At 38.8% G+C, this 23,972-nt stretch overlaps 2 protein-coding genes across 5 annotated transcripts in view; one reads left to right on the forward strand and one right to left on the reverse strand.

The window, feature by feature from the left end:
• Positions 1-23,972, forward strand: part of LOC309859863 (uncharacterized protein) — an 83,374-nt gene that overhangs the window by 1,341 nt on the left and 58,061 nt on the right. The window contains exons 2-3 of the mRNA XM_082721080.1: positions 993-1,097; positions 1,564-1,626. Coding sequence (XP_082577206.1) covers positions 993-1,097; positions 1,564-1,626 — 168 coding nt within the window. The remainder of the gene's footprint in view (positions 1-992; positions 1,098-1,563; positions 1,627-23,972) is intronic.
• LOC309859853 (gastric triacylglycerol lipase-like) overlaps positions 20,973-23,972 on the reverse strand; it is a 32,558-nt gene continuing 29,558 nt past the window's right edge. For all 4 annotated transcript variants that reach the window (XM_082721057.1, XM_082721056.1, XM_082721055.1 and 1 more), the window contains 2 exons: positions 23,301-23,447; positions 20,973-21,251 (listed from right to left, as the gene is read on the reverse strand). In XM_082721057.1, the coding sequence (XP_082577183.1) occupies positions 21,156-21,251; positions 23,301-23,447 (243 nt within the window). In that variant the 3' untranslated portion in view covers positions 20,973-21,155. The remainder of the gene's footprint in view (positions 21,252-23,300; positions 23,448-23,972) is intronic.

The raw sequence follows: 23,972 nt of genomic DNA on the forward strand, positions 1-23,972 counted from the left end.
CATGTCATCCTGCAGGGCACTTAGCAGAAATAATTAGGCGTGTGAAGAAATGATTTGAACGATTGAATCATATCTGAACGATTGAATCTTAACCGTGTAGTAGCTCTGTGTATGGGATTTCTAGATGTCTTCAAAGCCTCTAATAGAGACGGTATAATTGTATCCAAGTTAGGTTTGTAACAGTTCTCAGCAGCCTTGATTTAAATTTATGGAAGGTCTGACCTGAGAGTCTATGGAATAACAAATACATTGGCACTGTGAGCCTGGGTGACAATTCCAGCTAAAATGAATTTGCCCCTCAGGTGTCTTTCTCATCTACATTAGAAAAGCACATCTTGTGAAGTAAGAAGGAGGAGTCTCTAAGTATATGTTAGTTGGAGAGAACCCTACAACTATTTGACATTCTTTCTTTTTTCTTTTTCTTTCTCTTTTCTTTTCTTTTCTTTTCTTTCTTTCTTTCTTTTTTTTTTTTTTTCTTTTTTTAAGTAGGCTCACTGCAGGGCTGAGCTCATGACCCTGAGATCAAGACCTGAGCTGAGATGGAGTCATTTGCTTAACCGACCAAACCACCCAGGCACCTCTTGAGTGAGTTTTGAGCAGAGTGTAGTTCCCAGAGAGGAGCAGATACGAGGTTTTCACAGGCGTGTTCAGAACAAGTGAGATTTGAGAATATTACCCTATTCAGAAGCTCCCAGGCTGCCTAATGGAGAGAAGCCTGGACCAGGGCAGCTGGGCTGGAAGGAGTGAAGGATGGTTAGATGACCTGGGAAATAGAGCTGTGCTGGAGGCATTCCAGGGATTTGCGGGAAAGGGCTTTAAAACTAGATGTGAGTCAGTTTTGTCTCACCAATCCCAGTTCAACCCCTACTCTTTGTTTTGTGCTCCCTCTTCCCAGATTCTGCTCACACAATGAATCTGGCATTTAAAGATGTGCTGTTGAGTTCTTTACAAGACAGCAGTACAAGGAGAGTTACCTATTTTTCTTCTTGAAGGTTGAGAAGAAATTGGTGCTACCCCAGTCCTGTACTGACCACATCACCACTGGTTTAAAAAAAGATAGCCATTTGAGAAACTGCAATGCTTTAGAAAAACAAAAGGTACACTCACTTGAAAGTGCCTCCATCCTTTTTTTCTTAGCTTTGGTTGCCTTCTCTAACTTGAGTAAACAAGGAAATACTAATGTAACAACTTTTGTTGTACAACCTTTGTGTTCCTTCATTTAGCGTATTATAATTTGCTTAACCAATTTTTCTCATTTTTAAAATTTCTTTGAAACAGAACAGAGGGGTACAGACATTGTTTAAAAATGTCCTAGACAATAGTTCTATTCAAGCTCAAGCTTGAATAGAACTCAAGCTCTTCATAGCCAAATCACAGTCAGACATAGTTGTGTGGGTGGTTTATCATATGTCCTTTCCTGCCCCTTCTGCGAGGTGAAAAGGATATTCTCCCACAGAGGGGCATTTCACCCAGGTGATGTTTGCAACTTTTTAAGCAGGCCGGTCCGGGAACTGCAAGGCAGTCTGTACCTTTAATGACTTCATTCCTCTTTCTCTATCCCAGCTCTGCCTTCAGAGATTTCTGCATTTTTCCAAGGGAAACCAGCAAAATATGAAGAAGTCCTGTGTGAGTTACTGAAGTTATTTTCTGCTTTGTTTTATAATGGAACTTATGTGGATAATGACTCGTGTTTAAAATAGAAAAGTAGAAATAGATAAAATGAACTGAGGGAACCAGCCTGACACAGTGGTTCTCAGACTTTAGTGTGCATCAGATCAAAACTGGGAAGTGTTTTAAACCATAGAATGGGGCCCGAGAATTTTCGTTTTGAACAAGGTTGCAGGTGATCTTGAGGTCTGTAGACCAGTAGCATCGGATCAGCAGTTCAATAGGGCAAAGTTGGCGTGCGCGCGCACACACACACACATTATATAAAGTTAGATAGTTATCAAACTTGCAAATATTTCGGACTTTTAACCATGACTCCCCCCACACTCCCTCCCCACCCCCCACCCCCACCCCCATAAAACATGCATAGAGCATCCCTATTCCTTCCGGAGCCTAAAGACTTTCTGGCATCAAGAGCCAAATAAAAAACTTCTGTTTCTCTTTATATAAATGATGAACAACCTTCATGTGGCAAACCATAAACTAAATGCCTATAATTATTCTTCAGTGGGAGCAAAAGACAGATTACCAAGCAGAACCCAGTTAATGAGGTTTTTTAGGAGAAGGTATTACTAAAGTCCATGTAGAGAGCTTTCCCCTGGTCTTGGTTTGTTTTTGTTATCCCTTTACAAAACCTCGAATTTTTATAGAATAAATTGACCGCACGTCCTTAAAATAACTCCAAAATTGTCAGACCCTGGCAACCACTAATCTACATTCTGTCAGTATGGACTTGGATCTTCTGGATCTTTTGTAGGAGTATAGTCATACAAAATGTATATTTTATTTGTGTGTTTCCTTCACCTAGTGTAATGTTTTTAAACTTCATCATATTGGAGCATGTTACAGACTTCATTGTTTTTCTTTTCTGGCTTTATTAAGGTATATTTGACAAAATTAGAAGGTATGTAGTGAACATTGTGATGATTTTGATATTCATATACATTGTGAGAGGATTCCTCCCATCTAATCTAACACATCCATCACCTCACATATTTCTTTCTTTCTTTGTTTTTGGGTTTGGTTTTCTTTTATTTTTGGTGAGAGTATTTAAGCTCTGCAGTCAACAGATTTTAATTGTGATATCAGCTGTAGTCAGTCACTGTGTTATACATGAGATCCTCAGACCTCATGCTGTGTACCTTTTTACCAAGCCTTCATTTCTTTTTATCATTGAAGAATATTCCACTGTGTAGATGGATCCGAGTTCTGTTCATCCACTTACTGGTTAAGGTACATCTGGCTTGTTTCTGCTTTACCGCTGTTGTGAATAATGAGCTCTGAACATTCATCTGCAAATTTTGGTAGAATACATGTCTTTGGTTCTTCTGGGTATTTACTGAGAAGTGAAAATGCTGGATCATGCATTAGTTGTAGTTTTAAATTATCGCAGGACCGCCTGTTTTTCACCATGTGCACAATTTTATATTTCCACCAGCAATGCATGAGAGTTCGTTTCCTCTCTTTATTGACAGCACTTGTTGTCTTATTATAGCCATCATAGTGGATATGAAGTAGCATGTCATTGTGGTTTTTATTTGCTTTTCCTTAATGTCTAATGAGTACCTTTTCGTGTGCTTGTTGGATATTTGTATATCTGCTTCGCAGGCATGTCCATTCAAATCCTTGGCCTGTTTTTTAATTGGATTTATTGAAGAGTATTTTGGGGAATAGATTTTTATCACATATGTGATTTTCAAATATTTCTTCCTGTTCTGTGAGTTGTCTCTTCATTCTCTTGAAAGTATATCCTTTGATTCACAAAAGGTTTTAATTTGGTAAAGTCTTTTTTATCTCTTTTCCTTTGTTGTGTTTGCCTTTGAGGTCATATCTAAGAATCTGTTGTCATTCTAAGATCATGAAGATTCACTCCTGTATTTTTCCTAAGAGTGTTATTGTTTCTAGCTCTCACATTTAGGTCTTTGATCTATTTTGAGTTAATTTTTGTATATGATATGAGGAAGGGGTCCATTTTCATTCATTTGCATGTGGATATTCAGTTCCAATACCATTTGTTGAAGAGACTCATTTTTTCTCCCATTGAATGATCTTGGTACCCTTGTTGAGTATCAGTTGACCATAGGTGTATGGGTTTGTTTCTGGACTCCCACTTCTGTTCATTTGTGGATATGATAATATCCTTATGTGGATATTATCATGATTTTCCTTGTGTTTGATACTGTAGCTTTATAGCAAGTTTGAAGTCAGGAATGTAAGTTCTCCAGTTTGTGCTACTGAACAAATTTTCTTGACAAACTTGTCAGGATTGTTTTGGCTGCCTTTTTTTTTTAAAGATTTATTTATTTATTTGAGAAAGAGCGAGAGCGAGAGAGAGCACACACAAGCAGGAGGGGCAGGGAAAAGAAGAATTTCTAGCAGATCTCTTGCTGACCCCGACATGGGGCTCGATCTGATGACCCCGAAATCGCGACCTGAGCTGAAATCGAGTGCTGGATGCTTAACCAACTGAGCCACGCAGGTGGCCCTCTGTTTAGAATTTAATATTGTGTTTAAGATCTATCCAAATTGGTTACTTCATTCCTTTTAATATTCTGTTATGACAGCATACATTTTATTTGTCTGTTTCTTATGTCATTTCTGTTTATCATTATTATGAATTATTGTGCAGTGACCATCTTTTACTTTTTCTCTCCCTGTAGAAGCGCAAGCATTTCAAGTATTCTGTAGTGTACACACATGATACATATTGTTGGGTCAGAGAGACTAAGCATTTCCAGTGTCACTTTATGCTGCCAAATTGGTCTAAGTGACCATACGACTCCCACCAGCTGTTAGGTGACAGGACAGCTTTCTTTGTCTCCTTGTTCACAGTTGATACTGTTATTTCAAAATTATGGCCAGTCTGATGAATGATGAAAACCTTATTGCTTCGATTTGTATTTCTCTGATTTTGGATAGGATTGGGCCTTTCACTTTTCTTCTGTGAAATGTTGATTTACATGTTTTGTATAGTTTTACAAACTTTTCCGTTAATTTTGCTCTGTATTTCTTACTGATTGATAAATATCCTTTATGAGTGTTGTATAGTAATCTTTGTTCTATTCATTATAAATATGTTCTCCAGAGTTTGTCTTATTTTTTCACTTTGTGGTATTATTGGTAATATGAAAGTTTTACATGTTGATGTGGTCAGATTTGTGAATCTTTTTTCCACAGTTTTGTTTTGTTTTTTTGGTGGTTTTTTGTTTCGTTTTGTTTTGTTTGTTTCAGTTCTCTTATCCTTCAGTGTATTCCCATTGTGGCACATAGTCATATTCCTGTGTCTTAAACTTAGCAGGTATTTCCTCTCTGAGGTATACCATCAAATTGAGACACAATTTGATTGAGTTCTTTCATTTGCTCTTTGTTTTTAGGGTTTTGTTTTCATTTTGATTATTGTTTTTGTATAAGTATTAAAAATATTTAAATTTTTCTAAAGATGGATTGTGAATATAAATTTAGCAAAGCATATTCAGAGATCAGTCTGGCTTCTCTCTGTCCCCTTATGCTACTCCTGCCCTTACCCAATGTGGGTAGCCATTTTTTTAAGTTTTTATTTTTTATTTTACTCATTTATTCTTTTTAAATATTTTTATTTATTTATTTGACAGACAGAGATCAAAAGTAGGCAGAGAGGCAGACAGAGGGGGATGGGGGATGCAGGCCCCCTGCTAAGTAGAGAGCCTGATGTGGGGCTCCATCTCATGACCCTGAGATCATGACCTGAGCTGAAGGCCGAGGCTCAACCCACTGAACCACCAGGCACCCCCCAAGTTTTAATTTTAATTCAGTGAAATCAACATACAATTTCATATTAATTTTAGATATGCAATATAGTGATTCTCATTTTGTTATTTTCAATATAAGAAGGCCCATATGTAGATCTTTGTCATATTGTACTTGATTTTCACTTAAACTTTGTGGGTTTTCTTTTTTTAAAGAGTCTATTTATTTGACAGACAGTGAGAGAGGGAACACAAGTAGGGAGAGTGCAGGAGGGAGAAGCAGGTTTCCTGCAGAGTGGGGAGAGATGGTGGTATGATCCAGGACCACGACCCAACCTGAAGGCAGGCACTTAATGACTGAGCATTCTAGGCACCCAGTTCTTTTTGTTGTTGTTTTTTGTGGGGTTTTTTTTTTTTTTTTTGCTGTTTTTGTTTTTTAAGATTTTATTTATTCATTTGAGACAGAGAATACAGAGAGAGAGAGCCTGAGCTGTTGGGGAGGCACAGGGAGAGGGAGAAGCAGGTGTGCTGGCAGCCAGATGCTGACTCTGGCTGGATCCCAGGACCTGAAGGCAGATGCTTAAGCATTTGAGGCACTAAGGTGCCCCTAACTTAAACTTTGCTTTGTCACTTAATAATGTACTATGGAATTTACTCCGTAGTGCCACAAAGAGATATTCCTCAGTTCCTTTTCCAGTTGCTTAGCACTTCATGGTGTGAGTATAACATAACATATTCCACGAGCTCATTAGTAATCAATATCGGGTTGTTTTTAGTCTTTTGCAAATATAAATAGTGATATAACCTCTTCTTTGATCAGTGTGCCCTTTTGGTTGGTCCCCAGAAGTGGGATTTCTGGGTTAAATGGTAAATTCATGTATAATTTAGCTAACTATTGCCATATTTCCCTTAATGGTGGTTAATCTTTTTTGTATTTTGAACAGGATATGAGGATGCTTTATGCATATAACAAATTAAGTATGTGTGGTTATTCTTTTGGATTTCTGCCAGTCCAATAGGAGGGAAATAGTTCAGTATACTTTTTATTTATATTTTTCTTTTTAAAGGGTAAGCTTGATCTTCTAAGTTTAGTACCATTTGCATTTCTCTTCCTGTGAGTTTTCTCTTCACAGTTCTTGCCCATATTTAGAGGGTTATTGTTTTTTTCCTTTTTAGAAATTCTTTATATAGGGATCCTAACCCTTTCTTTGTCATGTAAGTTGCAGACACTTAATTCTGGGTTGTCGTTTTTCTTTTGATTTTGGTTTTTCTTTTATTTTGTAGAGGACTCGATTGGTTGGTTGTTTATAATTTTATGTGGTCAGGTCTGTCAGTATTTTATTTTATTGCATCTGGATTTTTACAAGTCTGATGCTCTAGTGACTGAACTATGTGAGCTCTGCATCTGAATTTTTAGTCATAGTTAGGAAAGTTTTATTCTTTCTTAAGTTATGGGGGAACTCACCCATGTTTTCTTCTAGTACTTACATAGCTCTTACTTTTTATTATTATTATTTTTTTACATTTAAGCTTGACCAGTCCATTTGCTGGACATGGAAAAAGGAGTAACCCAACAAGACCAGGAAGAAAAACCTCCCATCACATACTAATTATTCTTGAAGGCATACCTTGATATTTTGATAGGAGGGAGGAAATTCAGGGAATGGCAACACTTTCTTGAATTTTTCCTATAATAATGAAAAAGACCTTTTCAAGAGAAATTTAGAACTAAACCTGATTCTGATTTAGGAAGTAAGCCCTCTGTTGGGTTAAGTCAACTGCTAGAAGGTGTGAGTGGCTCCTTGTGCAGCATCTGCTCAGGAGAGATGGGGATCACAAAAAAGGAGCCTTAGGTATTCCAGCCCAGGTGTGAGGTTGAGGATGGGAGCTTTGTGGTGTGGATGTGGTGTGGGAGGAGATGATTGCTGGGAGGGACTGAGGGGTGGAACTGGATTAGGGGTATAGTGCTTGGATAGACTGAGTTTAACATGGCCATTTGGGGAAAGAAGATAATCATTGAAAGGTAAAATGGGGATACAAATTGGATATACTCACTGTCTTAGAGGAAACAGATTGCACTCTACAGAAAAGGAATCAATAGAGAGTATTCTCAAGGATAAATTACATTATTGGGATTGGGGGATGCCATCAGTAAACATACAGGCATAAAGAAATAAGAAAACAGGAAGGAAGCTGGTGTAGATAGAGTCTTTTTGTTTGTTTGTTTTTAAAGTAATGTCTACACCCAGCATGGGACTCAAACACATGACCTTGAGATCAGCAATCCCATGCTATACCAAGTGATCCACCCAGGTGTCCCACGTGGAGTCTTAAGATGCCTATAAACCAAATGCAGTATATGGAAATGTTTATTCTTGATTTGGACAAACTATAAAAAATACATTTATGAGACAATCACAGAAGTGTGAACATTGCATGGATATTTGATATTATTAAGGAATTCATTATTTGCTTGGTTTTTAGAGGTGTTACTGACATTGGCGTTATGTTCTAAAAAAATTCTTTATGCTTTAGATCTACATCATAAAACATTTCCAGATGAAATGATATGATGTCTGGAAGTTTGCTTTAAAACAATCTGTTGCTCATTATGTTGGGAGTAGAGATGAAATAAAATTGGCCATGGGATTTAAGATGAAATATGGATAGGTTGGCTGAGAGATCTTTGGGGGCTCCACTACTTTCTCAGTTTGGGGGCTTGAAAACTTTTTAAAAAGTCATTTTTAAAAATCTTTCATTCATTTATTTAAGAGAGTTTGAGAGAGAGCATGAGCCTGGGGGAGGGGCAGAGGGAGAAGCTGTGATAAAAACTGTTACACATCCCTGAGGTCCAACACAAAGAGGGAAGCATGGTAACAAAGGCAAAAATGTACTTTGTAGCAGAGCATCATGAGAAGGATTTCTGTGTATTAGGACTTGGTGTTTGGTATGAGATACTGACAAACTAGGGTCAAGCCTACCTGAGTTCAAATCCCGCTTCCACTGTTTGCAGGGAGAGGGAGAATATGCACACACAATTTATTCTCTGCATCCTTGATATATTGTCGATTTTGTAGTATTTTTGCGGGAATTGTGATGTCATATATAAAGTGATAGTTTGCCCTACTTTTTGTTTGTGAACTGCTCTAATACTTATTGCCAACTTTTTTTTTTTAAGAGAAAACTTTTTCACAATTTTTACTACAATGCTAAGTAATATGGGCACAAGCGCCATCTATAGGTGAAATAATGTCAATCCTTGGGTTAAGAGGAACTGAAAGCAAATCTTCAAATCTACATTCTAGTGTTAAATTTGGGTAATGCAATAATTCCTACAAAATTTCTTTGTTAAAATAGATGGTGAATGTGAAAATATTTTAAATAGGAGTGAGTGATTTTCTCATAAGAATAAACTGCATGTCTGTGTGCTTTATGGAATTAATTTCATACAACGGTTAGATTTTCGAGCTATAACAACAAAACACTGCAGTGGTTGAGACCATTTTGACATAGCCGTAAGGCATATTTATGTGTTAATGGTATAGCTTTATGGACATGTTCGTAATCTCAAATATCTAATATTATTAGGTCATTTAAATATCAATTTTGACCTAAAAGAATTTTTGGAGCTGCAGTAACCAAGTGTAGGTTGCAGTAAATGGAAATGATCAGTGCTCTTTAGACAATGCAGACATCTGCGTTTCCATCAAGGCATCTTGTAGCTAAAAACTGGAATGTCCTTAATATCAACTCTAGGCACAAGGTTACTATTCAGATTATAAGAGTACTGAGGTAATTTTGTAAACAGAGGATTCTTTTTTTCTCTATTATTGCAGCTGTCTCCTTTGTTTCATGTCTGGAATAGAGTATAAAAGTCAGTGAGCTGAGCCACATTATAAGATATGAGAATGGTTTCTAATAAGCGATACTACTTACCAGATTTAATGGAATGAAAGATCCCAAGATGCAGATGCAATTTAGAATCGTGATTTTCTGATTATAAAGCAGAGCGAAATGGAAGCGAATCAGGGACAACACAACAAAACACGGTCCGTTTAACAGACTTAAAGCAGTGATTTTCAAAGTTTGGATTCCTGATCAGCAATATCACTATCTCCCAGGAACTTTAGGGAATGCAAGCACTGAGAATTGCCTCAGACAGACTGAATCAGGAGCGCTGGGGGTAAACCCTAGCAATATGTGTTGGAACAAGCTTCCCGGTGATTCTGGTATTTGTTAAAAGCTGACATGAGGAGACTATTCTCCAGGACATGTCTGCACATCTCAGATCAGTTTTTGTTTCGGATTCTTTTCAAGGGTGCTTGCATAGCCTTAGAAAACAGAGGTAGTAAAAAAAAAAAAAAGAAAGAAAGAAAAGAAAACAGAGCTAGTATCTCTGGTAGGATATGGGGCAGGTTTGTTGCGGACCAGTAAAATAAAGACAGTGTCCCTCTCTGGAGCAGGGACTGGATAGGTTGTCTAGCAGCCCCCTTCATAAGATTGGGAGTTCCCTATGCTTGGGGTTCCTCTTTATGTCATAGACCCATTCAATGGCAATGGGCAACATTGACTTGGGTCAGCTTTCACATCTTCCCAGGGCTGGATACCGAGGGCAAGGTGGAGGTCGTGAGGTCTGCTATGCTATGAGTAACACAGTCCTTTGTCTCTGACTTGGGAATTTCTTATCTTTTCCCAGCATTGATGACATTGTGGCAGGCTAACTTGCTACCTTTAAGACCCTCTCCATCCTTGATGGTGTAGAGCTTGTGAACCAGATGCTCAAATAAATGGCATCTCTCTCATTTTGGTCCATTCTCTGCTCTGGTGTCACTTCCCACAGGAGACTCTCTTGGTTGCTCTGTTTAACATAGTACCTTGTGTCCTTCCTACTCCCACACCTGCTATATCTTTATTATCAGTGATTACTATGACCTGATACCATAATATACATCTGTTTATAATTCATTACCAAGTTTTACCATGAAAATGTAAGTTTTATTGTCTTTTGTTCCTTCCCCTAGAACAGTGTTGAGCTCTGTAATTTTTTATTGAACATAAATATTTGTTAAGTGAATATTAATATTACATATTGTATGTAACTTAGGCTTATTGAATGAATATAAATATTTTTCACAAGCAGTACAGGTTTCATAGACCAAGAAGCTTTTAAAAAAATTAACCTAATAGATCCATTTTGGCCTGTTTGATAAATTCAGCCACATTTTGTGATGAGATGCTTCAAAATGAACGTTTGAAACACGGAATCTTAAGGTCACTAGAAAGGGTATATTAATGCTTAGATAATTAAAATTGTTTGGCAGAATATTTATTCAAGGGAAAGTAATTATTTCTGACTGTGTGCCTGTGTCTTTGCGCACATATTCTAAGGAGTATAGGTGTGTATAAATATATGCATTATAAGTACATGTATATTATACAAAGTTTATTATGTAAAAACAGATATACACATATACAATATATAACATGCATTTGTAAATATACTCAGATATATATTTTTAGACATACATAGAATGTGCATATATTCTTCCGTGTTCCATAAGCTGATCTAATGTGAAGGTAAGGAGATAAGGATTCACAAACAGAGCCACTCAATTCTCCTCTGTACTTAGTGGGGACTGACCTCGCTACAGTGACACAAATCGCACAACACAGTGATGGTAAGCGAGGTGGTCTGGTGCTCTTGAATCTACTGGAATCCACGAATTGTATTCACTTCGATAAAAAGTAGTGGATTGCTGGGGAGACCTTAAATTGAGGAACTTCAAAAAAGTGTTAATGCTTCTCTTAAAAGCTGAGCTCACAGATATGGCAAGATAAGGAGCCTTGGTTTGGAGAGCCAACTGGGTGATACGATAGAGGAGAAGCTGGGAAGAATGAGCAGGCAAACCTAATGAAAGCAGGAAAAAGAAAGAAGCTTCCAAATGTTTTTCAGTCTTGGAAATACACCTTGAAATAATTACATAAGAATGTCTGAGTTCAGAGAGAGGTAATTCATTAAGAAATGTAAAATGTGAGTAACTATTAAAACAAAATAATCAGATGGAGGCCAGCTGGTTCCTAAGACTGAGTCTAACTTGGCTCCATAATTGTGCAGAAACTTCAGTTTTCTGTTTGTTTATATATATTTTTTAAGATTTTATTTATTTGACAGACAGAGATCACAAGTAGGCAGAGAGGCAGGCAGAGAGAGAGGAGGAAGCAGGTTCCCTGCAGAGAAGACAGCCTGATGGGGGGCTGGGTCTCAGGACTCTGGGATCATGACCTGAGCCAAAGGTAGAGGCTTTAACCCACTGAGCCACCCAGGCGCCCCGAGTTTTCTGTTTTTATTATTATGACGTCATCAGTTTACTTAAAGATTATCAGGTTCTGGGGGCGCCTGGGTGGCTCAGTGGGTTAAGCCGCTGCCTTCGGCTCAGGTCATGATCCCAGGGTCCTGGGATCGAGCCCCGCATCGGGCTCTCTGCTTGGCCGGGAGCCTGCTTCTTTCTCTCTCTCTCTGCCTGCCTCTCTGCCTGCTTCTGATCTCTCTCTGTCAAATAAATAAATAAAATCTTAAAAAAAAAAAAAGATTATCAGGTTTTGAAGAAAGGATTTATGCTAACCAAAATCACAGAAAAGACCCGATATGCCAGAATATCAATGCTTTATGTGTACAGAGAACTTACCTGTTATGTAATAGATCCAGCACTTACCGTGGCTGCTCTATGAGCTTCTCACTTAGTAGTGAGTCTATCTTGCAGGAGCTTTTGTTGTTGCTGTTGTTGTTTGTTTTTTTTTCAAATTAACATATACTATAATATTTGTTTCAGGGATACAGGTCTGTGAATCGTCAGTCTTACACAGTTAACAGCACTCACCATAGCATATGCCCTCCCCAGTGTCCGCCCCCAGCCACCCCATCCCTCCCACCCACCTCCATTCCAGCAACCCTTAGTTTGTTTCCTGAGATTAAGAGTCTCTTATGGATTGTCTCCCTCTCTGGTTTCATCTTGTTTCATTTTTCCCTCCCTTCCCCTATAATCCTCTGTCTTGTTTCTCAAATTCCTCTTATCAGTGAAATCATGTGATAATTGTCTTTCTCTGATTGACCAGTTTCGCTTAGCATAACACCCTCTAGTTCCATCCACATCTTTGTAAATGGCAAGATTTTGGGGTTTTGATGGCTGCACGGTATTCCATTGTATATATATATACACCGCGTCTTCTTTATCCATTCATCTGTTGATGGACATCTGGGCTCGTTCCATAGTTTGGCTATTGTGGACTTTGCTGCTATAAACGTTCAGGTGCCTGTGCCCCTTTGGATCACTACGTTTGTGTCTTTAGGGTAAATATCCAGTAGTGCATTTGCTGAGTCATAGGGTAGCTCTATTGTTAACTTTTTGAGGAGACTCCGTATCATTTTCCAGAGTGGCTGTACCAGCTTGCACTCCCACCGACAGTGTAGGAGGGTTCCCCTTTCTCTGCTTCCTCATCAACATCTCTCGTTTCCTCACTTGTTAATTCTACCCATTCCGACTGGTGCAAGGTGGTATCTCACTGTGATTTTGATTTGCATTTCCCTTTCAGGAGCTTTTAAAAAATATATTATTATTATTTTATGTAGGCTGTGTGCCTAGTGTGGAGCCGAATGCCAGGCTTGGACTAACAAACCTGAGATCAAGAGTTGGATACCCAACCAACTGAGCAACCCAGGTGCCCCAGTAGTTGTTCTACATTGAAGGTAAATTACTGTAAGAAGTTTGTCTGGGACATAAGAGCCAAGGAAAATGATCTTAATAGTGCCTTGGAGCTATCAAAATATTAATAAGTAATATTGATTGGGTGGTACCAGGGATCATACACTAGCTATATTAAAATGTCTGGCATAGAGAGGCTGTGCAATAGATATTTGTTCAATAAATGAATACAGATATCATTGCGACTCCATGAATTACATACTTTCATTATTTCCACTGGAGGAAACTGAGTCTTGGGAAGAGAACACCTTTTCCCATAAAATACATCATTGATCTATACTTGAACTCCAGTCAAGCTGATGTCTTAGTTCATGTTTACAATTTTATTACCCTGCTTGAAAATGTATATATCCTTCTCTACCTGGAAAGGGACTAGAATATACTCATATTTATATATATATACTCATATATATCCCTACTTACTGTAGGGACCTTATCACAACATCAGTGTGTTAGGATGCCTAAATTGTTTTATAGTTTATAGTTATTTGAGCTTTTGATTTAATATTCGTGATGAGGTTTTGGACTTACTGTCATTATCGGCAGCCTATTTGAAAACTACTTTGTAGGGTGGGTTATTTGAGCGGATAGCTCATCTCATTTGTATTTATGTGTGTCTGTGTGTTGCTTTCAAAAGAAAATTCTAGAATGGCATCTTACTTGTAGCCCTTAAATGCTTTTCCCTTTTGACTTGGGTCTTATGGCTTTTACGGTCTCTGAGTTGGCCATGTTGAAATAGGGCAAAGCAGGTGAGATTTGTATCTGGAGGTTCAAATCCCTTTCCGTACCTTCAATGTCTTGCTCTCTTGACTATTTCCTGGCTCCACTTATTTCTCATCTTTTAAAAAAATATTTTTTTATGTAATTGAGAGAGTGTGAGAAAGAGTGAGCGTGAGCGAGGAGAGGGGCAGAAAGGGAGGGAGAGAATCCCAAGCGGACTCCTGGCTGAGTGTGGAGCCTGACACACGGGGCTTGATCTCACAACCCTGAGATCATGACCCGGAGACCATGACCTGAGCCAAAACTAAGAGTCAGACCCTCAACTGACTGAGCCATCCAGGCTCCACTCTTCTTTCTCATCCTAATGTGTACCCAGCTACTGCTAGTTTACTTCACACTTTCAGAGAAAGATGACATTCAGCTGGCATTTTTCTCTCACCATATATGTGTGTCAAGCTTAGGAGCTCAGATACCCAGTGTGACCCTAAATGAGGCTTCACAAAATCCTCAGCAGTTCCCTCATTCCTTCCCTCAGATAACTCTATCCCTCAGGTAACTCTAGCAGCATAACAGAGCTGTTTATGTCAGCTTTGTGCGGCAAAAAGAGAAGAATCCTTGGAGTAGGGTATGTGGCTTTCAGCCCTGATGGTGCCTATTGAATGATGTTTATTAAAGGACTCATCCCTGTGAACTCCAGTAGCCTCACTGGGAGAATGTTGGGATTAAAGTGGGTAGTTGCTTAGATCTTTTAATTTTAAAATACCATGATGTATAAAAACAGGAATCACATTATTTCTCGTATGTTGTCAATGACAACACGCTTATCTGTTTCTTAAAATTGGTCTTCATGCGAGTTATGTGCAGAACATAGACACCTACTTGCAATCCCCAAATAGGAAGAATTTTGGAGGGGAATGTGAGGAACAATATGAAGGTGCAAGTTGGGAGGTGTATTGGAGGCATAAGGAAGAGATGATTTGACTAGAAGGAAGGCTACTAGTTAAAGTAGATGGGGAAGAGAGAGTATTGATAAGTAACTCTAGACTTAGAGCGACTTGGTATGGCAGGTTGTAGAATTTGAATTTAAGAAATTGAAGAATGGAGAGGATCTTAGGAATCAATTTGGAATATTAAGCAGAGAGACTAGAGAAAGGAAGACCATTTCAGTTGCTACTGCAACAGTTCAAGCATTATGTGTTCATAGATACGGTGGAAAAGGAGATGAAGAGCTAATATTTGTTTAAAAATTGACAGAAAAATGAATATGGACACCTGATATATTTTTATCTTAAAGATTTTATTTATCTATCTATCTATCTATCTATCTATTTAGAGAGTGTGGAAGGGGGAAGGGGCAGAGGGAGAAGGAGAGAATCTCCGGGAGATTTCTGCAAGGAGTGCAGAGCCAGATGCAGAACTCAACATCATGATCCTGGGATCATCACCTGAGCTGAAACCAAGAGTTGGACACTTAACTGACCGAGCCACCCAGGTACTCCATGATGCAGTTTAAAAAAAAAAAATGCCTAGCTCTCTTCATTGAAACAAAACTCAAAACAATGACCAACCCAGTAACAATGATCACCGTCACTAGTAGTATATGGTTCCTTCCTAAAAGGAGCAGGACTTCTTGGAAAAATAATTGATTCTAGAGCAGGGAAGGCAAATGCACAAGAGGACAGTTAGGACACAAGGACACCAGACCATTCACAGAGGCTCTCACAAGCAATAGAAGGGAATCATTTATTGCCTTGCATTGAAACATAAAATACGCAAAGGATCACAAATGGATTATGATACTAAAAGAAGGAAAATTAATTTTGGAAATTGAAAGAAGGAAAGAGTCATATATTTTCAGCAGCCAAATAGTACATGAAGAAACTTTTCTCCTGTGGAAATATCCCAGCTAAGAAAACCCTAAACCCTAAACCTAAACCCTAATGAACACCTGAATCCGGATGTTGCAAAGACATGGCTACCGACATCGTCAGTGATGAGCTGTTCTGCGTTATGATCCTCGTTCTAGAGAAACACAATATCATCTATGAAGTAGCTTTTCCAAAAAAGATCTCGATGTGCTCAAGGTTATATATAATTCATAAAAATGGTTCTTGGTAGGGAGGAGGTTCAGTTTTTCCCTTAAGGTGATATTTGGCAATATCAAGAGACATTCTTTTTTTCTTTTTAAGATTTTATTTATTTATTTGACAGAGAGAGATCATAAGTAGGCAGAGAGGCAGGCAGAGAGAGAGAGGAGGAAGCAGGCTCCCCGCTGAGCAGAGAGCCCGATGCGGGACGCGGTCCCAGGATCCTGAGATCATGACCTGAGCCGAAGGCAGCGGCTTAACCCACTGAGCCACCCAGGCGCCCCAATATCTGGAGACATTCTTAATTGTCACTCATTCGGGTGCATACGCCACTGACACCTGGTGGGCAGAGGCTAGAGATGCTACTAAATCCTGGGATGCCCAGGATCCTCTGGGCATAATTATCTGGCAAATAGAATGTCCATAGTGCTGCAGTTAGAAATCCTGACTTATGGGAATTGTGAAGTGGAGAGGAACATGTTAAATAATACGACTGGTCTGTAATGAACAAAATCTCAGTGGTAAGAAATTACAAGCCAAAGACACAGTGTCATTAACAACAATAACCAAAAAAATTCAAGAACTAAAAAGAAGGGGGGCAGATGACCTACAGACCTAAAGAGATAAAAGGCAGATCAACCAATACAAGGTGAAGAGCTGGGAAGCCTGGGGTGGCTCAGTCATTAGGCATCTACCTTCGGCTCAGGTCATGATCCCAGGGTTCTGGGATCGAGCCCCACATCAGGATCCCTCCTCCGCGGAGAGCCTGCTTCTCCCTCTCCCACTTCCCCTACTTGCATTCCCTCTCTTTCTCTCTCTCTCTCTCTGTCAAATAAATAAATAAAATCTTTTAAAAATAACCAACAGCAACAAAAACAAGGCAAAGAGCTTATTTGGATTCCGATTTAAACAAACTGTGTAAAACTTTGACACTTGATGACACATTTGGAAATTTGAACCCTGACTGGAAGTTTAATGATATTAAGAATATTTTGGATGTGATAATGGTTTTTTTAGGTTACAAAAAAGTGACTTGATCTTCTAGAAATACAATCTGAAATACTCATGGGTGAAAAAGGTAACATCTTAAATTTGCTTCAAGTCAATATGGGAGCAAGGTAATAGCTAGAGAAATGAGTCCTTGAAGATCAACTGAGAGGCTGATAGTTTGAATTTAGGAATGAGGAACATGAGCAGAGCTTCTGTTGGAACAAATATATTTACTTGTGGCTTTGGTTTTTTTTTAATTTTTAAATTTTTTATTTTTTATTAACATATAATGTATTATTAGCCCCAGGGGTACAGGTCTGTGAATTGTCAGGCTTACACACTTCATAGCACTCACCATAGCACATACCCTCCCCAATGTCCATATCCCCACCACCGTCTCCTTCCCACCCTCCCCCCAGCAACCCTCAGTTTGTTTTGTGAGATGAAGAGTCACTTATGGTTTGTCTCCCTCCTGATCCAACAACTAAAACCAAAGTTGCCCATGTTTTCTAAATGCAGACTAGAAGAAAGGTAGTTAGCTACAAAAGCGCAGGAGACTATACAAGTAGAATGATTGTTGTTTTCTTGAGAAGGATGCCTCCTTAACCTTCTCCACCACCATGAATATTGGTCATTACTCCCTGAGATTCTCATGTCAGTTTCTTAAAGCCCACCATCAAAGTTCATTGAAATAGACTTTCAAACGATCTTTTTAAAGCAATTTCTTATTGCCACTTTTGAAATAAAGGGGGGTAAAACAAACAAGAAGGCTTCAGGCTTTCTAGCAAAGGTTAAGGGATGTGGCAGTGTAATAAAAATCGTTAACAGATTTTTGTGAATACTCACTATGCTTCACCATGAGATGTGGGTACAAGATAGTCTTGATCTCATTTGTATTTTATAGCATGAAACATGTGACCCAAAAAGCTTAATTTATAAAATATGAGGTCACATTATTACAGGGTTGATGGAATTTCTCAGGGGAGGCTGTGCTTACTGGAGAGTCTAGAAATTTGGGGGTGCCATTCTGGGGGGCGAGTGCACCAACTGGCGGCAGTTGTATCTTCTGACTGAAATTTATCAGTGGCAGAGTTTCTGGATCCTGTGGGTGCCAGAATGGTGGCAGTGATGTAAAAATCCTTTGGCTCGCTGTCTCATGTTCTGTGGTCAAGGTCTAGGGATGGGGGTAGAACAGCATGAGGGATGAAGGACATACTTTGTACCCCAACTTCCAGAACGATGGCTCCCTATTGCTTGTTGCCTCTTCCCTCTAGGAAGTGAAAGTGAGCTGACTTTCATTCAGCTGATAGCTTAATTTGTCTTTTCATGGGATTAAATATGCAAAATGGCAAGGAATATCTGCAGCAAACAGAGGGAGAAAATGAGCTTCAGCAAGTAGAAAGCATTGTACTCGATCTCAAGCATACACCAGAGGGTTCAGTATTCAATCCAACAACGGCCTTTTGGCAACACTCATGTTGAGTTTAGAAGATCACTGGAATGGGAAGACTGGAAGAGACATTTCACCTCCCCAGGAATGTGTCCTTTCAAGTGTTTCCAGACCCATCTTAAGTGAAAAACAAAACATATAAAACTTATTTGAGATCAAAAATGACAACTGGATAGATTGTTGATGCTGATTTATTTCTGAAGTGAAAATTATAGAAAGAGTCACTGAATCCCAAACACAGTAGAAAACCATGTGTGAGAGAAGAACTTATTTTGGAACAATAAGTGGTTAAGTCTTTAAATGGGGAAGTACTAGTTATTTTCTCCCATCATAGAAACGATTTTATTGTAAAGTACTTGAGGGGCATCCATGGCCCAGATAAAATCCAAGTGATTATAAGGAGGGATCTTTCTGTGATAAATGAGGTTGGGGAGTTTGGAAAGCAGAAGGTCAACATCTCAAGGGTCGGCCAGCAAGTCATTGCCTCCGTTCCACACTGCAATTGGCACGTGCATGTCCGTCAAGTTGTAGTAGGGAGGTGTGGGCTAAAACATAAGAGAGAAAGAACCCCAGTGTTTATAAGTAACTGCACTTTAAACCCCAATACTTATTTCTTGGCTAGAGGATATTGCCCTGGTTGATGATTTTTTCTGTTGAGGTGTACTGACACATAACATTGTATTAATTTCAGGTGTATAACATAATGCTTTAGTAGATGCATATATTGTGAAATAATCACCCCCATTAAGTCTAGTTATTGTCCATCACACACATGGTTACAGTTTTTTTTTCTTATGATGAGAACTTTCAAGATCTACTTGAAAGTTTTTTTTTTTCTCTGTCTCTCTTTTTTTAAAAGATTTTATTTATTTATTTGAAGAGAGAATGAGAGAAAGAGCATGAGAGGGGAGGGTCAAGAGGAAAAACAGACTCCCTGCAGAGCGCAGAACCTGATGGAGGACTCCATCCTGGGACTCCAGGATCAGGATCAGAACCAAAAGCAGTTGCACAACCAACTGACCTACCCAGGTGTTCCTTTAAGGTCTACTTTCTTGGCAACTTCCAAATATACAATACAGCATTGTTCATTGTAGTCACCATGTTGTACATGACATCCTCAGGCTTTATTGTATAAACTGGAAATGTGTGCCTCTTCACCCATATCACCCACCCTCTACCCCACGCCGCTGGCAGCCACTCATCTGTCCTCTGTATCTGTGTATTCAGTTGTTGGTTTTGTTTTCAGATTCCACATATAAGTGAGATCATACAGAATGTGACTTTCTCTGTCTTATTTCACTTAGTATAATGCCTTCAAGTTTGATCCATGTTGTTGCACATGGCATGGTTGGGTTATAGAAGTAGATTCTTAGCAGGGATTGCTCAGAGAAAGTCCCCTTAATTCACAGCAAAGTGGTTGCAGTGTTTTAGGTCAGTGCTTCTCAAACTTGAAAGGGCCTGTGAAACACCTGGGGATCATGGTAACATGAAGATTCTGATTTGGTACATCTAGGGGAAGAGCCAGGATTCTGCATTCCCGGGTGAATGCTGATACGGTTGGTCCTGGACCATGCATTGAATAACAAATCTTTAGATCACGTTTCTTACAAATTAAAAATTTAGATTTCTTCCCCAAATCAAGAAAGTGGATTTAATTGGATTCTAACTATAATAGTTTACCCAGACACTCTAAAATATGATCTCAAAATGTCTTGAGTCATTTATTTTGGCTTTGTACTGACTTACCAGTATGGTCAGTTAGCAGGTCAGTCAGTTCATTGAAGGAGTTGTTTTGTTGAATACTTGGCTGATTTGACTAAATATTGGATACAATTCTGAGAAAAGCTATTGTCAGTCCCATTTGCTATTTCTAGAAAATCAACATTTACACATAGGTTTTAAAGAGGCTTATAAAGCAGGACAGGGGAATAAGAAAATCATCACCAATTTTACCACTATCCACAGAGAATTTTTTTGGTTTTTTAGATCCTACTCTGCAGAATACTAATCCAATAAATGAAATTTTTCCATATCTCACCTTATATAATAGTCAACTTGTCATAGGAAAATATTTCATCATCTATAATTTTCCATAATATTTTAATACTTTATTTTAGTGGAGAGAAGGGTAAAATGTGGAGAAGATTAATAATAATAATTATAAACCTACCTTCTTTTATTCATGCTCCGTTGTTCAAAGAGTTTTCTAGATGTTACCTCTGGCTCTTAATTTAGTGTCAGGGCTCAGTTAGTTGAAGACCATCTGTGTTGTTCTATGGCTTGGCGGAGGGAGGGTGGGCTTGGGATTTGTTATTTCAGGTCCCCTAATATGGATGCCAAGTCATAAAAAAAAAAAAATCATCCACTTCTTTGCTACCCAAAGTGATTGTTTTCATAAGATTTTATTTTTATTTTTTTTAGAGAGAGAGAATGCACCCATGCGAGAGGGGTGGGGAGGGGCAGAGGGAGAGGAAGAGAGAGAGAATCTTAAGCAGGTTCCATGTTCAGCACGGAGCCTGATGCAGGGCTTGAGCTCATGACCCCAAGATCATGATTTGAGCCAAAGTCAAGAGTCAGAAGCTTAACCAACTCAGCCACCCAGGAGCCCCTCATACGATTTCATTTACATGGACAGAATAGCTATTTTCAGCTGGCAGCCACATGCCAGGAAAATTCCCTGCTAGGAGCATTTGACAGAGTATTTCAAGATTGTGCTTTACGAAAGGGCCAGGGGTTCAGGCACACAAAAGAAGTTTTAAGAGCATTTGAGAAATGATACCTGAGACCAGTGGAGGACATCCTGAACTGAAGTTCCTGCTGGATTATGTGATAGATACACATCCAAGCGACTCTATAAAGCAAAGGCACCCACATATGTATATTGGGTTTCTTAAAATAGCAAAGATTTCAATTTTTGTGATCCAGGTCAAGTGCCTAAATTCAGCGTTCACCAAAGGAGCCAAGCAACATAGTTGTATGCTGCTGGAGAGTTAGCAAAGCATAATTGCATGAGACAGTTGTTTGATTTGTCACCACTCAATGAGGACAGCTCATCATCCCTTTAATCAAAATGGAAATCGGGGCTCAGAGAAGTTTGGAGAAATGTCCAATGACATGCAGCTCATATCAAGGTGGAGCCAGAGATTTTACTCTAGATCTCTAGCTTCTCAGCTTTCGCTTCTCTCTACCCAGTGTCGGAGTACAGTAGATGTAATGTATGCACATATAGCGAGATGTGTATGTGTACTAATATATGATAGTCATATGTATATGTATATATATGACATATATATATACAGATATATAGTCAGAATACACATACAAGATATTTACAATCATTGTGCTATCCTATCACTGCTCTAATCCACCGTGACCAGACCCCAGACAACAAACTGAAATCATGTCTCAGCTTGTATAGACTGGTTCATAGTGGGTCTTAGTACCACTGTAAAGAGGACCATGGCTAGGGTCAAACAAATTGACCATCATCATAGAAGAACGAAATACCTTTGCACATAATGTTCATGTGGAAGAATGAAATCTCGAATTCCCTTTGCTCCTTGTCTCTATTTCACTACGAATTTTCTCAGAAGGTTCTCACAGATGGAATGCAGTAATCTGTTCTGCCTTTTCTTAGTGTGACAAGGGTAGACGGTTCCATCATACTGCACATACAAAATGGCAGCCATTCCCAGAGCCAAGGAGAGGGACTTGCTTGCAAGACAGAGGGATGAGTCTTCTACTTACCATCCAAAACAGAAATGGAGGAAATTTCCCTTTTTCACGTATATTCTAAAATATCCACAGATTCTAACCAACACTAAGAAAGAGGACTGGGTGTCCTTGATTTCCATGAGGGCAGGAAGGTATCTGTGATTTCACCATTGTGTCTCCAGTAGCTACAAGACTTAGTAGTGTCCTAGTAAATACTGTTTAATAAGTAGATACCTGGAGGTAGAATTATATCTTCTTGTCAATGAACTTGGTTAACCAACAATTTGGAGTAAGGATAATTGTCAAAATATAATAGTATTAGTAGCAAAACATATGCAATTCCTATGAGCCATATGCTTTGAACTATGTTCTCTAAACTTTACACAAATTAGTTCATTTAATCTCCACACTAATACACTTGGTGGACAAGGAAACCAAGACAGATGATTGTAACTCAGCTCCAAAGAAAGGATTGGAGTTTAGGCTCTTCACTGGAATTTATATTCTTAACTCCTTTTGATAACTGTACTTTTTCATATATGTTTTTAAAACCCAAACCCAATTCTAAACAATGGAAATAGCTAGATAAAGAGTATGGACAAAAGCTAACATAAATAGTTGCTCTGAAATAAATTTTATAAAATTTATGGGAGTGACTATCAGCATTAAGAACATTCAGTCAATGCTTAGACATCAGCAGAGAAGCCTGCTAAAATATATGGTTCAGTGCCTCCCCTCACAGAATTTAAGTATTATACCAATTACTTAGGAGGTCAGAAGTGAGTAGAGCTCACTACCTACTATTTTGCTCCCTAAAGTATTGTTTACTTTAGGGAGCACTTGGGTGCCCGCAGGGAGCTGGAGGGAACGAAACTGGGAGCAATGATGTGACTTCCCTTGGGCTTATCTACAAAGCACGGACACAATTCTGAAGCTACTCCTAGTTTTTTTGTTTATTTGTTTTTGAGTAGACTCCATACCCAGCATGGAGCCCCACGTGGAGCTTGAACTCACGACCCTCAGATCAAGCCCTGAGCTGAGATCAAGAGTTGGATGCTTAAACAACTGAGCCACCCAGGCCCCCACTCCTCCTAGTTTTTCAAAGTACCATGTCTAAGTCATGGTAGAACAAGTCCTCAAAATATTGCTCAAAATATTCAGAATCAAAATGTCAATGCATACAAACCATGTTCAAGTTCTTAGTATCAAATCCACAAATGATGAATAAGGCATTGCTGCAGAGGAGATCCACCGTCTCCCAGGAGCACACCTCAGTAGCAAGAAACTGATCAAAAAAGTGGTGTGGGTAGAATATTTTGTCACCAAATACAAGCTGAAAAATAAAAGCATTGGGACAGTTTTGTAAACATGAAGTGGCAAAAAAGACTCATTAATTTGTCTAGTTGCAAATTGGCTGGTGAGATTTTCATATTTCTTTATGTTGTTTCAGGAATTCCAAACTCTTTTTCTCATTTAATTCCCACTATAAAGTTGGGGAATGGACAGGGCAGATGACCAACATTGAATATTTATTGTTCCATTGAGAAACATAGTGGCTGCCGAGGAGATGTGTAAGACATGAAGAGTTACAGTCCAGTTGGGCTAATAAGTGCCATGAAATAAAAATCATAAAACAATGTGGCAGGATGTCATAAGTGATGCAACAAAACATCAAAAGATCAGAAGCTGAAATGGTGACCCCATTGTATTTTCAGGAAAACCTTTGGAAAGACAATGAGGCTCAGGAGCTTGATTATTTGCCTTAAATCTTCTTGAGGAAAATAGACCTGGGCTATCCCCATATTATATGAGAGGAAACAGGAGGCTAAGAAATAGTTGAGATCTTGTGCTTACCTAG

Source organism: Mustela nivalis, assembly GCF_964662115.1.
Source record: "Mustela nivalis genome assembly, chromosome: 2".
NCBI classification, from domain to species: domain Eukaryota; kingdom Metazoa; phylum Chordata; class Mammalia; order Carnivora; family Mustelidae; genus Mustela; species Mustela nivalis.